The sequence below is a fragment of the Hippopotamus amphibius genome, chromosome 13 (assembly GCF_030028045.1).
Source record: "Hippopotamus amphibius kiboko isolate mHipAmp2 chromosome 13, mHipAmp2.hap2, whole genome shotgun sequence".
NCBI classification, from domain to species: Eukaryota; Metazoa; Chordata; class Mammalia; order Artiodactyla; family Hippopotamidae; genus Hippopotamus; species Hippopotamus amphibius.
In genome coordinates, this window is record NC_080198.1 from 17,202,346 (window position 1) to 17,217,225 (window position 14,880).

Below are 14,880 nucleotides of genomic sequence, written 5' to 3' on the forward strand. Positions count from 1 at the left end.
ATGAAGCCAAGGCCTGACGTGTCCCCACAGCCGGGGCTCCGGGGTCGGCACCGGGTGGCAGCAGCAGCGAGGAGGAGCAGGCCCGGGGGGTCCGAGCAGGAGCTGGGTGGGCGGTGCTTCTGGCGTGAAGCACGTGGGGCGTTGCCCGCAGGCTCCTGGGAAGGCGCGATCCCTCCGCTGCCCAGGTGCGCCTCCTGAGCGCGTGACACAGGCTGCGCGGAAGCAGGAGGAGGGGGAGGCCTGGGAGGAACAGCCCCTCGACGGACCCTGGAGCTGCCTTGCGCAGACGGGGCTGAGGCCCACTCTCAGGCTTGCCCTCACACCTGTGCAGTGTCCTGCTAGGGTGACCAGGTTAAAATTGCACATGTATACACACACACACACATGCATACACACATGCACATGATGCCCAGTTCAATCTGAATTTCAGAGACACAATGAAATTTTTTAAGCATATTCCAAATAGTGCATGGGACATACTTATACTAAACAGTTATAAAAATTTTTTAATTAAAAAAACTTAAAAATTAAAAAATTTTAAACATTAAAAATAAAAAATAAAATTTAAAAGTAAAAAAATAAAAGTAAAAAGTAAAAAAATGAAAATAAAAAAGTAAAAAATAATTTAAAAAATAAATTAAAGAAAAAAGTTACTGTGTCTCTGAAATTGAACTTGAACTGGCCATCCTGTTACCTGGCAACCCTATTTGCCTGCCTCCCCAGGTCTCAAGGGGGTAGAACTCGGCTTGTATGTGACTGGCTGGAGGCCCCTTTTGACAGCCTCCGAAAGCAGACCCCCACCCAGTTTCTAAACAGACTTGCTGTGGGTCACGCCAAGCACTTCAATTATGTGCGAAGCACTGAAATTTTCATCATTATTTCTTCATTCACAGTTAAGTTCCTTAGGAATAGTTTTACATTTGCAAATATGTGAGAACCTTTTTTGCTTTGTTTTTTCATTTGTTAATGTCAAACTGTACTGAGTGGGACTGAGGCAGCTTGCTCTGTCCAGTCCCTGCCTGGTTCCCTCCACTCCAGCCCCACGGGTGAGCTTCGTGTTTCTGCTCATCAGGTGAAAGTGATGGACTCAGATCCCAGAGAGGCCAAGTACACCCGCCTTTCTCCTTCTCTTCCCGCCACCCGCCGCTCGAGGAGCAGAAACAAGAAGCCTCCCCGTCCCCACGTGGCAGGAGCAAGCCACATGCAGGGAGGTCACAGGACCCAGTGCTTTGTGGAGCCCGTGTGGGGCTTGTTGCCAAGAGTTGCCCCCACTGCTGGGGAGGGCAGTTGGGAGGGCCCCTGGAGATGCCCCGGTCCAGTGCTTCTCTGGTTGCTGTGGGCATCAGAATGCCCTGGACCCTTATTTAAAACTCAGGTTCCCAGGAGCTCCCACTGGAGCCTCAGAACCCCCAGCGTGGGGCGTGGGCTCTCCAAGTGACTCTGGTGCCCACCCCGGGCTAAACCAGCCCCCGTCAGACTGCTATGAACCCAAGACGGGGGGAGGAATCACCCAGCAGGTTAGTGGTAGGGTTACAGCGGCAGGAACTCAAGGGTGGGACCCCCAACCCAGCAGCCTCCCCAGGAATTCCTTAAAGCAACTTTCTCCCCAAAATCAACGTGTTCTCTGAGATTGTTGGTTTCTCAGACTGAGTAGTTTGAAATAAACGAACAGCAACAACACACTTTGAGGCTGGAATGATAAAGGTCACCAGCGCTTGGGGCAGGCCAGGTTACTCCAGTAAAAACACATTGCCTCTTTTAATGCTCAACAACGGGACCAAGAGGCAAAATTATGACTGTGCCCATTTCGCAGATTGGAAAACAGTGACCTGGAGAGGACAGCTGATTTTGCTCGGCTCAGGCAAAACTAAGGCAACACATCACTGCTGCCTCCAGATCCCTAATACCTAAACCCACCTGTGAGATGCTGGGTTCAGCCCTTTACTGAGACTAAATCACTTAAGCATCAGGTCAACCCCGGGAGGCACAAACTATTATTATTCGCATTTAACTGATGATTCACTGACAATAACATGTGCTGAGGCTTATTATACAGCAGGTGCCTTGCCAGCTGCTGTTTTCATGCCTCTTGTCACTTAATCCTTTCAACCACAGGTCCTGTTTCTCTATCCATCTTAGAGATTGGGAAACTGAGGCTCGGAGACGTGAGGAACTTGCCCAAGTGCACACCGCTGCTGAATGGCAGAGTGGCCTCCTCTCTGATGCTTTGTATCTTTTTTTAAAATAAATTTATTTCTTTATTGGCTGTGTTGGGTCTTTGTTGCTGCACACGGGCTTTCTCTAGTTGCGAGGAGTGGGGGCTACTCATCGTTGTTGTGCTCAGGCTCCTCGTTGCGGTGGCTTCTCTTATGGCAGAGCACGAGCTCTAGGCACGTGGGCTTCAGTAGCTGCGGCACAGGGGCCCTAGAGCGCAGGCTCAATAGTTGTGGCGCACAGGCTTAGTTGCTCCGTGGCATGTGGGATCTTCCCGGAGCGGGGATCGAACCCGTGTGCCCTGCATTGGCAGGTGGATTCTCAACCACTGCTCCACCAGGGAAGCCCAACGCTCTTCCTCTTGAGAACATGGGCTCCCTGGGGGCAGCGCTCTAGCTTTGCACCTCCCCTTCCCTCAGGACCACGCACAGCAACGGGCGCACAGTAGATCCTTAATTAATCCAATTCAATGAAATTAAAAATCCAGCTCAGTACAGCAGACTGAAATGTTAAGCCTCTTCTGGAAACAAGTAGAACCTGCCAGGTGCCAGTGAACATGGCTCCCAGGAGGACGTGCTCTTTCCTCCTGTGTGTCCTTGGGGAGGGTCTGCAGAGAGCTGTCTGTGTCAGCCACACAGCAAGCCCCCCAGCAGGTGTGTGGCCCTTCGGAGAAGGCAGAGCAGACGACAGGAGCCTAGTTCTGAAATGGCGGAGGTGGGGCCGGGCCTCCCCCTGGGTCACCCTTTCCCCCTCTCCCACATCCCCCCCACCCCCACCCCCCGCACTGCCCAGTGACCTCAGGGACCTCCCTCAGCCCCTCCTTCTCAGTGGCCTCTGGCTCCAAGCTCTTCAGGCTCAAAGCTCAGTCCCCTGAAGGGCCTCGGGTCTAAACCCATGTCATGTTTTCCACGATGCTCTTTAAGGGGGTGTTGTCCGTCACCTCGACCTGCCCTGGAGGCCAGGCCTTCTCAAGTCTCTCCTTGGACAAGAAGGATTGAGCTCCGAGAAGGTTTGGTTTTGTCACACAGGTGAGCCAGAGGGTGCGGAGCAGCCCAGCTAATCCCTGTATCCCATGCGCTGCTCAACAGCTCCAGGCAAACAGCATCTTCAGGACCGGAATCCCAAGGTGGCCCCTTCTGGACCCTCGCCATCTCAGTGGATAGCAGCTGCTCAAGTCGAGAATCTTGGCATCACCCTGGCTCATCTTTCTCACCATTCATGGCCAATCTGTCCACAAAACTTGTCAGGTCCCACCTTCAAAACATACCCAGAATTCCACCCCTTTTTTCATTAAAACATTTATTTATTTGTTTGTTTGCTTATCTATTTATTTGCCACACAGCTTGCGGGATCTTAGTTCCCCAACCAGGGATGAAATCTGTGCCCCCTGCAGTGGAAGCGCAAAGTGCTAACCACTGGACCGCCAGGGAAGTCCTTCATAGGCCTTTTCTCTCCCTCTCTCTCTGCCATTTCTTTTCATCAATCTCAGTTTCTATCTCCATCTCATCATGCAGGTTTATTTTCTCCAAAGGACTTTGCGCTTTCTGAAATTATCTTGTTTATTTGCTCCCTTATGTGTTTCTTTCGTTTCCCCTCTCCCCACGAATGTAAGCTCCGTGAAGACAGGGACATTGTCTTGTTCGCCCAGGGACAGATGAATAAATAAAAGAAGCAAAGAACCTGTATTCTTAGGAAATGGGCAGCAAGCTTGGCTTCTAGCACCAGAAAATTGGAAAGGGGTGTTCTATTCTGCCTTTTGGCTGATGTTCTGCACGTGTTTCCCAGCGAGTGTTCTTTTGGGTCCCTCTCCTAATTCTCACACACCCGACCCTGTTCAGGTCTTATGTTTTGTCCTTCAAAACGGTTTTGGCACATTTAACGGCAAGGCTCTGTCGCCAGGCCTCCATATGTGTCTGCATATCTTCTGTTGTGGTTACTTTGAAGTTTGTTGAATTGTTTTGTTTTGACAGGACTGTCACATCTTAAAACTTATTGCTGACTAAAAACATATGCACGACTCTTTTTTTTTTTCCTTCTCTTGTTTTCTTTAATTTTGAAGAAAAACTCCATCACCATCTTGCAACTAAATACATGACCACAAGAGGGCACTGTGAGGCCGTGCTTTGCTCCATGTAAAATGGATGGAAATTTTAGAAGTGGCGGGAACGGTGCAAAAAGCACCAGGACCCTTAATATTTCTTCATTCCAAGAACTGCATCTCTCGGTGGTAATACACCCTTTGGGGAGCAGGCTTGGAAAACAACATTAATAATAATAACAACAATAACAAATAACAAACTGCAGAACTTCATCTAGTTAATAGGAATTTAACAAAAGTACCATATTTACTCAAATATGCTTCTTTCTAAGTTCTTTTATCAGGGTTGAGTGACAGTGTATACATCAACAGCTATAAGCATAAATCAAAGAAATCTGAAACTCCTAGAAATTACAGCCTTCGGGAGATTTTCCTCTGTAATAGAACCTCCAGACAAGACTGATGGAGTAGTTGAAAGGGATAAAGGGGACTTAGGCATTCTTGTCACAAAGAGGGCCATTCCTACTTCATCAATTTCTTAGATAGTAACACCCTCAGAGGGAACTTTTGACCTTCAGTAATACTGTAAACGGGATGGTTTGATGGATTTGAAAGAAGGGGAAGGAGCCGGGGATAGGAAAAGGTTTTAAACATGCAAGATGTTATCAGTTGCCCTGACATAAGGTTGAGGCCAAAGGGAAAACTAACATCAGAGAACTTGTTTTGATATTTGACTGAGTGTGATTAAAGAGATTAATTAGCCTCTCTAAGCCAACTTTCTAAAAAATTTCTACACTAATAAGAGTAGCTACTTCCAGGTTAGGAGGTCAGGAAAAGCAAACCCGATGCATAATGGATGTTTTGCAAGGGTTATGCTAAATTATCATTTATCTCACATGCTCAGGCTGGACAGGTGAAGTGACTGGAAAAAAGCCCCCTCTGGGTGTCCATAAAGGAAATGTCTCTATGTTGCTAGGATTATAAATTAGGTCCCCTTTGGAAATTCCGCAAGAGATGCCAGGAAAGATTTCAGGAGTTTTAAATTCAAATACATTCATGAAAATTATCACCCCTTGAAAAGTGCTATTTGCTTCAGACCTTCCTGCCACAACAGAGAGAGAGATATTTAAGGACCTACTCTTAGATCTTGTTTACATCAACATCCAGTCCATGGCTGAAATAAGAGCATCTTCAAAATACTTTAGATAGCATTTGAACGACACGGGTTTCACAGTACATCCAAAGCCTGCTTAGTTCCATTTTTGGGGAGTGGAGGAGAGGAGCAGGAAAGAGGAGGACTCACAAAGCCCATGCCCTGCTGTAAAGGAGTCTCTCTCCATAAAAACAATGAGAGTTTCAACAACAGGTACCTCAAGAATTCACTGGAAGATCACATCAGCAAAATGTCATTACAGGTGTCTAGCGATCACACGTTTGTAACCAAGGCTTGTGAGACACTGCTTGGCCAATCAGCGGCGTGACACACCAAGATGTGGCTCCAAAACTTTGGGGCTTTATTAACTAGGACATTTCCGATTTCTGCTCCGCCAAGCCTCATGTGTTGGTTTTCACCCTCACGCTGGTCTCCTTAAAGGAGAAGACTGTTCCCTTCAAGATTTGGGTCTGAGTTACATTGTAGGAAGAGGAGCTCAGGGGAGGGAAGAGAAAGGGCAAGAGGCAAAGGGCAAAGGATACAGAGGCAAAGAACAAAGCCCTTTCTCCTAGCAATGAAGCACTCCCTGGGGACTTCTGCCTTCAGGTCACTGGCCAGAGCTGAATGACCGGACTGCGCCTCGGAGCTGAGGGCCAGTAGTCACCTTTGCAGCCTCTACAGTAAAGGCAGGCAAAGGGAAAGTGGATGATCGTGCCTTTGAGGGTATTTGTCAATAGTCTGCCACAGGGCCGGAGGGTTTTCATTGTTTTATTTTACCAACTAAAGACACTAACACAGCACCAATTCTCCCCTGCTACCTCCATCATTTCATAAAAAAGAAATTTTCACACTTCAAAAGGAGCAAAGACAATCTCAGAATATCGATCTACTCTATGCATTGCATCCATCTAGTTAAGTGAGAAATTCCCCACATGGCTCTTAGTTTCTGCATTTCTTCAAAACCCACGAAAACTTCAACACGGGTCGGCACCCATCTGGGAAATGGTGTAAGGAAGGGCTGCCCTTCTCATCGGCCGGGAGACTTGTAAGCCGCAACACTAAGAGCCTGTGGTTTTGGGAGGCACAATATAGAAAAAAACAATTTTTTTTTCAGATTTGTTCATCCTCATGACCATGGAACAAATCCTAGTGGTATCAAGTCTGGTTACAAACTTTTATGAGCTGTTGTAAATGGAGATGTACATTATTGGGCCAAACTAACACATCTGTCTGTTTCTGTTCCAAAGCATGACTAATATTCTATTATTAGAAGCCAGGCTGAGACCTGCGGTTCCAACTTCTGAATGAGAAGAAGGACACGGGAGAGGCCAGCCATTAGTCAACCAAATGCAAAGTCCTTCACGAAAGGGGGAGCAGGCTGGGCCACGTCTTAACCAGGCGGACACACGGAACCGGTCCTCCCAGGACCATCACAAGCTACCCGCAGGGCAAACTGCAAAATTCGCCAGAAGGGTAAGGCTCTTGTGACCGGCGCAAGCTCCGGGCAGGAGTATCACCAAGCCTGTCTCATGCTTCCATGGGTGGCATATTTTCTTAATTTACGTGGAGTAGTGGTGTCTCTTACAATTGAGATGGCTTGGAATATAGTATGTGGTTTGCCTGACAGATAACCCCCCATCCTTCCCTCCACCACTTCCCCAGGGACAAGGATGTCTGTTTCACACATAATAATAACTGTTTAAGGATTAAAATCCAATGGCTTGTTTAGTAGTTGTTGTTGTTTTCTGGAGAGGGAGGTGGAGGGGCTGATTGTAAATGTCCCAGCATCAAAAGGCTCACACTGAGCAAACAATGGCCACAAGTCAAAACATCAGGCGGTCCCTTTAAAGGGGGCCCGGTTAAATAAATTACAGTCTACCACTGAAATACTACGCAGCTGTTAAAATGACTGGGGTCACTTTCCAGGTCCTAATGTCGAAGAAGTATCACACAAATATATTAAATAGGGAAGAAAAAAAGGCCAAGGGTATCTCAGTGTGTGTAATACTCTCACTATGGAAAGGGAAGTCGGGGGAGAGGGAGGGACCATCCCGGTGCTTGCAACGGAATTAGGGTACCTTTGGAAAGATAGTCAATTTCTTTAAAATGCTGTTTTTTGAACTCATACACAAGCAGTGCTTACTACATGCCAGACTCTTTTCTAAGTCAATCCTCCTAACAGTCTTGTGAGGTTCAGACTTCATCCTCATCTTACATCTGCAGAGGTCACACAGCCAGCAAAGTGGCAGAGCTGGGACTGAAACCCAGGGAATCTGCCGCAGGATCTTTGCTCTCAAGCACGAAGCCTGGCTGGTAAGGACATGTCCCTCGGGGTTCGGGGGAGGATGTAACTGAGGGATTTGGAAGCAAGGGTAGTAGGACAGATACAGGCTGGCATGCACTATTTTGTTCTATTTTAATTTTTGCCAGGTGTGCATTATCTAATTTTTTAAATAAATTAAAAAAAAACAGATGATGTACCCAAAGTGTCTAGCTGGAAAAACATGGCTGATAGAAAAAATGTGAAGCTAGAAGTTGAAGTTCATGCAGTGCGAAACCAAGAGCTTTGGGTTTGTGATTGACGAAGCTTTTTGATGTACCTGAACGTGGGCAAGTCTGAGTATCCCTGAGAACCTTCAGGTACCCGGAATGGTTTCCTCTCTGCTGCCCTCACCCTAAGTCTACAGATCTCCTAAGACTAGACAGCACCTAAGCTATATGGGTTAAAATCATTGGGCTTTGGAATTCTCACTGTCCACTTTCAAAGGGTCCCAGGGCAAGTTGCCTTTCTTTACCTCAAATACCCCATCTGTAAAGTGGAGATAATGTGAAGCATCTCACAGGGTTGATGGGAAGGTTAAATGAGACAACGTGTGACACGTGCTAAGGATACACTGCACGTGAAGTCAGTGCTCAGCTGGTGCTTGCTGTTATTACCAGGTATTGACCAGGACTGAAACCTCCACTTTGATTCCAGAGACACTGCTGTATTCCCCAGGGACAACCCGTATCTTGCCCTCCCTGACTCTCCTCCTGAAAAGGAATAGGTCCTGGACTAGATCTAGCTTTATACCCATAATTACCTTGAACGCTCCCAACAATCCTACCAGGAAGACACAATTACCATCCCCACTTGATGAATGAGGAAACTGTAACTCAGCCAAGGGAACCTCAAGGGGGGACGCTGGAAGCTGTGACATAACCCACGCCTCTGTCCTCTGCCCATTTTATACCAGGCCACCTCCTTGGTTGCCCCGCTCACCTCTCAAGGTCAAACTGAACCCCACCTCATCTGAGAAGCCTTCCCAGACTGCCAGAACTGCATTAACATCTGTCCTGTGCATCTCTTCAACTCACAGGCTGCCTTTTGCTAAAAACCTGCATAGTTATTGTTCTCCAAACAGGACTGAATGGACTGAGTTTACTCTTTTAGCCCCCCAAATACACAGCAATTCATACAAGTTGCCACCTAAAAATTTTAGGTGCCCAAATTGAAAGTGGGAGATTATGTGCATTTCCAAGTGCATATGGGAATTCTGTTGGTGACAAGCTTAACCTCCCATTCTGTAGCACTGCAAGCAATGGAAAGAAAAACAACGGTCCAAATGAAGACAGCCAAATACTAACCAGGTATTTATCTCTCAAAGTCTCAACAAACATAGGCACCATTAAAGGACTTGCAAACCTATTCAGCCACCGAAATTTCTTGAAGCAAAGCATTATTGACCAGATGTCAAGTCCCATTATAGCACATTAAAGCAGTTTAATGACACAACTTGCCACTTACAGGTACACCTATCCCCTATCCGGCATGGGTATGGTGAGGTGACTCTATAGGTCAGGAGGAGCTGGTCACACAGTCACATATGTCTGCTATTGGGACATACACTTTCTGGTGATTCAGTCTATCTGCCCCTGAAGAGCGTGTACTGCTCCCAAATCCACAAACCTAGCAGCAGTGAAAGGCTTCAAGGATGAACTTGGAACCGTTTTAAAGCAGGCAGAAAGTAGTCATAGGAATCAAGTGTTTGTGTAGCCACTACCCACAACGTCCACTTAATTTCAACTGTTACCACTTGCCAAGCATAGGACTAGCTTGCAAGATTATAAAAATGAGTAAACCGGGGACTTCCTTCCTAGGTGGTGCAGTGGTTAAGAATCCGCCTGCCAAAGCAGGGGACACGGAAGGTCCCACATGCCGAGGAGCAACTAAGCCCGTGGGCCACAACTATTGAGCCCATGTGCCACAACTACTGAGGCCCACATACCTAGAGCCCATGCTCTGCAACGAGAAGCCACCACGAGGAGCCCGAGCACCGCAACAAAGAGTAGTCTCCCGCTCGCCACAACTAGAGAAAGCTCCTGTATAGCAACGAAGACCAAGCACAGCCAATCAATCAACCAACTTTTAAAAAAAAGAAGTAAACCAGTGGAGTCTTCTGACTAGGATACAGGGAATTGTTGGCATTTTTGTCATTATTTTAGTTTTTAAAAAATGCATTGCCTTTGGGAGGAAAAACTGTGAAAGTGTACAAATAAAACCAAAGACCCCCAACTCGACTGCTCAATTTTACACTGGGGAAAAAAAGTCTGTTGCTCTAATACTGTTAAAATACCACAGTGGTGTACGCTTCATTCTAGATGGGCAAGTGGCCAGAGAGCGTGCTTCTTATTCCTAGCCGCCAGAATAATCCACCTTCCTGTCAGTAACTCAAAACTATGTACTAGCTGCACCATTTAGTAAATATTAAAGTTGGGAGAAGTTACAGATCAAACATGAATGAGAAACTGAAACTCAATATTTAAACTCAGACACATGCTGGTCAGTACTCCTATCTTCTGAGTTCTGAGCCACAGACGTCACTATTTACTGTCACCTACTGCGCAGTAATACATATGAAGAAATGAGAACCCAGAACTGAAAACAGAATCCATCGTCTCCACTGAGGGTGACTCTACACTTTTAACCACGTAGTTGTCTGAAAATGATATTTCTAAAATGATTCTAATACAAACATTGTAGATCTGTGCATGCCAACTAGTCCCAAACTATGCTGAGATAAATTTTTACACAGTAAATCTGGGTCTCACAGATACCGGGGTTGAGATGCCCATTGAAGAACAATCGTCTATTCAACTCAGACGCACCATCTCTTGCTGACACACTCTGCTATCACTTAACCAAAAGAGCTATGATGAAACCATATACATCAAGCTCCTCTCCCTATGGATGAGGAAATGCTTGCAGATCTTGAACTACCTAAGATGAAAGAAAAGGGAGCTTTGGAGGGAAGGGGTGTGAACTACTATGGCAAATAAAGTAATTCCACACATAAAAATATTCTTCTAATTTATATTTTATTGCATTATGAAAATAATACATTTATTTGGCAAAGTAATCTAGGCTCCAAGTTGAAATAAAAGAAAATTCTGAAGAAAGTGTACTAATTTTTTAAATGTGAAATATTAGCTGTATTCTAACCAATACATACTAGCATTCTTATTAGGCCAATCCAATAAACCTAATTATAATAATTCCATATGAAATTACAAGGTGTTTTTGCATTCATCCATTTTATGATTAGCACAAATCTCGAGAACTGAGCTTCATTTGATCAAAACCAATGTATTTAAGAAACTCCTGTTCAGAAGACATTTTGAAACACTATCCAAAATTTTTATTTCCTTTGGTTCTACAAGTTGCATTTTCGTCCTTACAAGTTACATTTCTCATCATCAAACATCGCAGCTTTAGATTCTGCCCCAAGTACCTTTATAAGTAATCTAGTATATTACAATTACATTATTTGAAAAATTGCTGATTTTACAAATGCAAAAATGCATAAGTACATGCCTATCTACATCAGCAAAACAAAATACTCTGAACCTCCATGCTTTAACAGGCCACACCTTCTTACCCAGGATTTCTGGGATGCCTTTCCAAGCCAGAGGGTTTTTTATAGCTCTGACAGGCAATTCCAGTGCTCCATCCTTCTGAAAGGTGTAGTTACAATAAACCCTAAGTGGATTAAAGTTATCTAATAATCAACAATTAAAATAAGACATTTTCCACTACTCATTTCTGTTCACCAACATTTTCAAAACTGAAAGGATATATTTTAAAAAATGTACTAGGATGATGTCTTCACTTTCTTAAAGGGGAAAAGTGCTAAAAACATATTACACATATATTCTCACTCTCATCCACATTTCAAATTCTTTTTACATGTTGGGTTCAGAGTCGAGAGTCTAACAGGTGAACAATCTGCTCAAGGTCAAAAACAGAAAATAATATTTCTAGTCACTGAGGTCTTAATTCTCCATTTAGATCTTTTAATATGACTTTGCTGATGTGTGTTAAGAAAATGTGCCTAAAATTAGCCTTTTAAAAATACACATCTGAATCAGTTACTATTAGAACTGACATTTTGGGTGAAGCAAAGTCTGTGTAAGTGCACCTATGCATACTGGAGGAAATTTACTTCCCAATGGATATCAATATCTTAAACCAACTGAACAAGGTTTCCCAGTTTCACTACAGAATTATTCCACCAATCCTAAAGAAAATATTCCATGAGCATTCTACAATTATCTGTATAAACAGCAACAAGTTTGATCTACGATCAACATAAGAATATCTAATAAATATTAAAACTATTAAACTATAGATTAAAATGCAGATCTCTCATAGAGTTGAGTGATGGCATTTTGGTACATTCACCATTATTGTACTTTATTTAATAAAGAAATACATTTGCCCTTGCAAAAATAGCAATTGCAAGTTTACAAATAAAACCACAGACCTCAAAGTCATGATGCTAAATCTTCAACTTATATTCGACAAAAGTAAATCACTTTACAAGTGGTCCATGGCACAATTAAAATAAAAAATATCAAAAGGTCACAGGATCTTAAAGAATAGGTTTATTGACAATAATTTCATAAATATTCTAAAGAAAATTTTAAAATTTCTAAACTTAAATGTTTAAAATCTGTTCTCATTGGCAAAATATCCCTCAAGAAAATAAAGAATAGGTCACTACAAATGAATGTCACATTTAAAATTTGCTTCATTTTAACATTTTAGCAAAATTTGTTAAAAAATTTACAATGTGTGATTTTCTTCCCTCTTAGATACAGTAAGTAAACCAATACTCAGTTTTTATTTCAACTATGAGACATATTCACAAATATATCATCTAGCTGCTGTGAACCTGACAGTCAAGTCAGTCAGTAGTATAATACCCTATAGACATAAACGGAGCCAACTCATTTTGGTATTTTTAGTAATAGCAATTGAAGTAGTCAAAATGCAAAACTTGTGGTTGCCGCCCAAATCACCCCAGAGCATATGATACAGTGTCAGAAAATGTTTGCATCAGTTTTATAAGTTCATCTGTGTACTTCAGGTATCTGAAATTAAAAAAGGGATTCTTATATATTTTGATAAAAATGTACTCGAATATTTCATAACATTAATATTTATTGCTTTATATGAATACTGTATTGAAAGCCCAAGCATTCAGTTTACACACAGAAATTATACAATTATATACCGCTTCACAAAGGCAGTGAACACATTACATTCTACAAAATCTACTTTACAGAAATTTAAAAATTCTAAATATCAAAAGGTACAGCTGAAGAAACAGGTATAAATTTGGCAGCCAGTAATTTAGACAGGGAAACTGCAGTTTGCATGACTTTAAATATGTGAATTTGAAAATATTGAGTTTAGAGTAACCATTGTGCTTTGTGTTGATCTGAAAAATATAACACTGGCTGTCGAAGAAGCATGTTCAAAAATATTTAATTCACTTCAAAATGTCATACAAATTACGGTGGTTTCTATGCACCTCTAAAGCTTCAGTCACGCAGCTCCGGTACATTACTACAGTAATATATTAATTCTTCCAGTACAGTGGTGTTTCATACCATTGACATCTGTATACTCTAGAATAATTTAGAAAGAAATGTGTAATATTCACAATGTTCAGAAAAGCAAGCAAAAGGTAAAGGAACCTGCCTGGTTCTTCTGAGATGGTCTCATGTCAGCTTTATAAGCATTCATTCTACAAAATAGGAAGCTAATGTTTGAACACAATTTCCAAGATATAAAGCACATTTTCTCATAAATAATGAAGTCTTCTTCTCAGGCACCTCAGAAGTATACAAAAGAATTTTAGTTTGAACAGATCTCTTGGAATGTGTTAAACCTGGTATTTCAACAGACTTAAGATTTCCAGGGTTTCACAAGGGCCAGATTTTATTTGAATTACTCAGAAGAGAAAGAAACGGTCTTCTGAAAGAGGTGAACTCAATCATTACCAATAGAAAAAGTATCCACTGTATTCATCTCTTATAGAAACAGAAAAATATAACATTTCCCCCCTTAGAATAATATATATATGTATATATGACTTAAAGTTCCATTGTACATAGTCAAACAATAAAATCTGGAAACCAGCATGAAACCCTACAATTCACATGTTAAAATGTTGAAACTACGACCAAAATATGAAAGCTGCTAGAGCTGTCAGAAAGAGACAAGACAAAAAGCTTTCCTGCATATGTATAAACTAAATGTGATAATCTCCAAAAAAGTTTCCAAAATTATAATTATCTTCCAGTTTAAAATTTTTAATTCTAAATTAAAAAAAAAAAAAAAATCTATACACAAACCACTGATTTGACCAGACCAAAAAAAAGTCAGCGGTAAGCAGGACCCAGAGGAGCTGATATTCACAGTTCTTACATGTACAACTCTTTCAGAATTTATCCCATAAAGTACTTTATTTTACAACCTGCTTCTCTTGTAAAACTAAAGGTCCACTTTATTACATAAAAGTTTTATACAGTGTAAAACCAGAACTGTATGTAAAATACTGCATCTAAATATTTCTAAATAGTTAGTCTTGTTCCATTGGTTCATCTGTGACTTCTGTGGCTTCGTCATTTTCCATGGATGATTCTGACAGAATCTCTCCAGTTTTACTGGAATTGGATCCTACTAATTCTTCTGTTTCATGGCAATGGGAACCACTACTTACAGGGCCTGTATTTTCACTACCTTCAGAATGTAAACCTCTCTCAACTTGAGTCAGATCAGATTCCTCCATTTGATTAGTTTCCTCAGAAGTCTCTTCATTCACAGTTAAGGCATCATCAGATTCTTGATTTTTTCTTTCTGGGATCATTTCTCTTGATGTCATAAAAGACTCTAAAAATAAGCAAATGTTGTTGTAGTTAAATTTGATTTTCAAAATACCTCCACAGTTAAGTTTCATGAATTCTGATATTCTACAGTTCAAATCATATCCCCTGAAACTCAGCAGCAACTACATACAGGTGGGAGAAAAACCCAACATCAGCATTATAAGGAGTTCCATTATGTTAAATTCTTTCACGCAAAAAAATGAAGTACAAGAATTTGAGGATCTCCTTACTCCACCCTTTTACAGATGGTCTCTAAATA

General features: G+C 42.4%; 1 protein-coding gene across 2 annotated transcripts in view; it reads right to left on the reverse strand.

The window, feature by feature from the left end:
• Positions 1 to 12,870: 12,870 nt before the first annotated feature.
• PPP4R2 (protein phosphatase 4 regulatory subunit 2) overlaps positions 12,871 to 14,880 on the reverse strand; it is a 47,862-nt gene continuing 45,852 nt past the window's right edge. For both annotated transcript variants that reach the window (XM_057706197.1, XM_057706196.1), the window contains one exon: positions 12,871 to 14,625. In XM_057706197.1, coding sequence (XP_057562180.1) covers positions 14,315 to 14,625 — 311 coding nt within the window. In that variant the 3' untranslated portion in view covers positions 12,871 to 14,314. The remainder of the gene's footprint in view (positions 14,626 to 14,880) is intronic.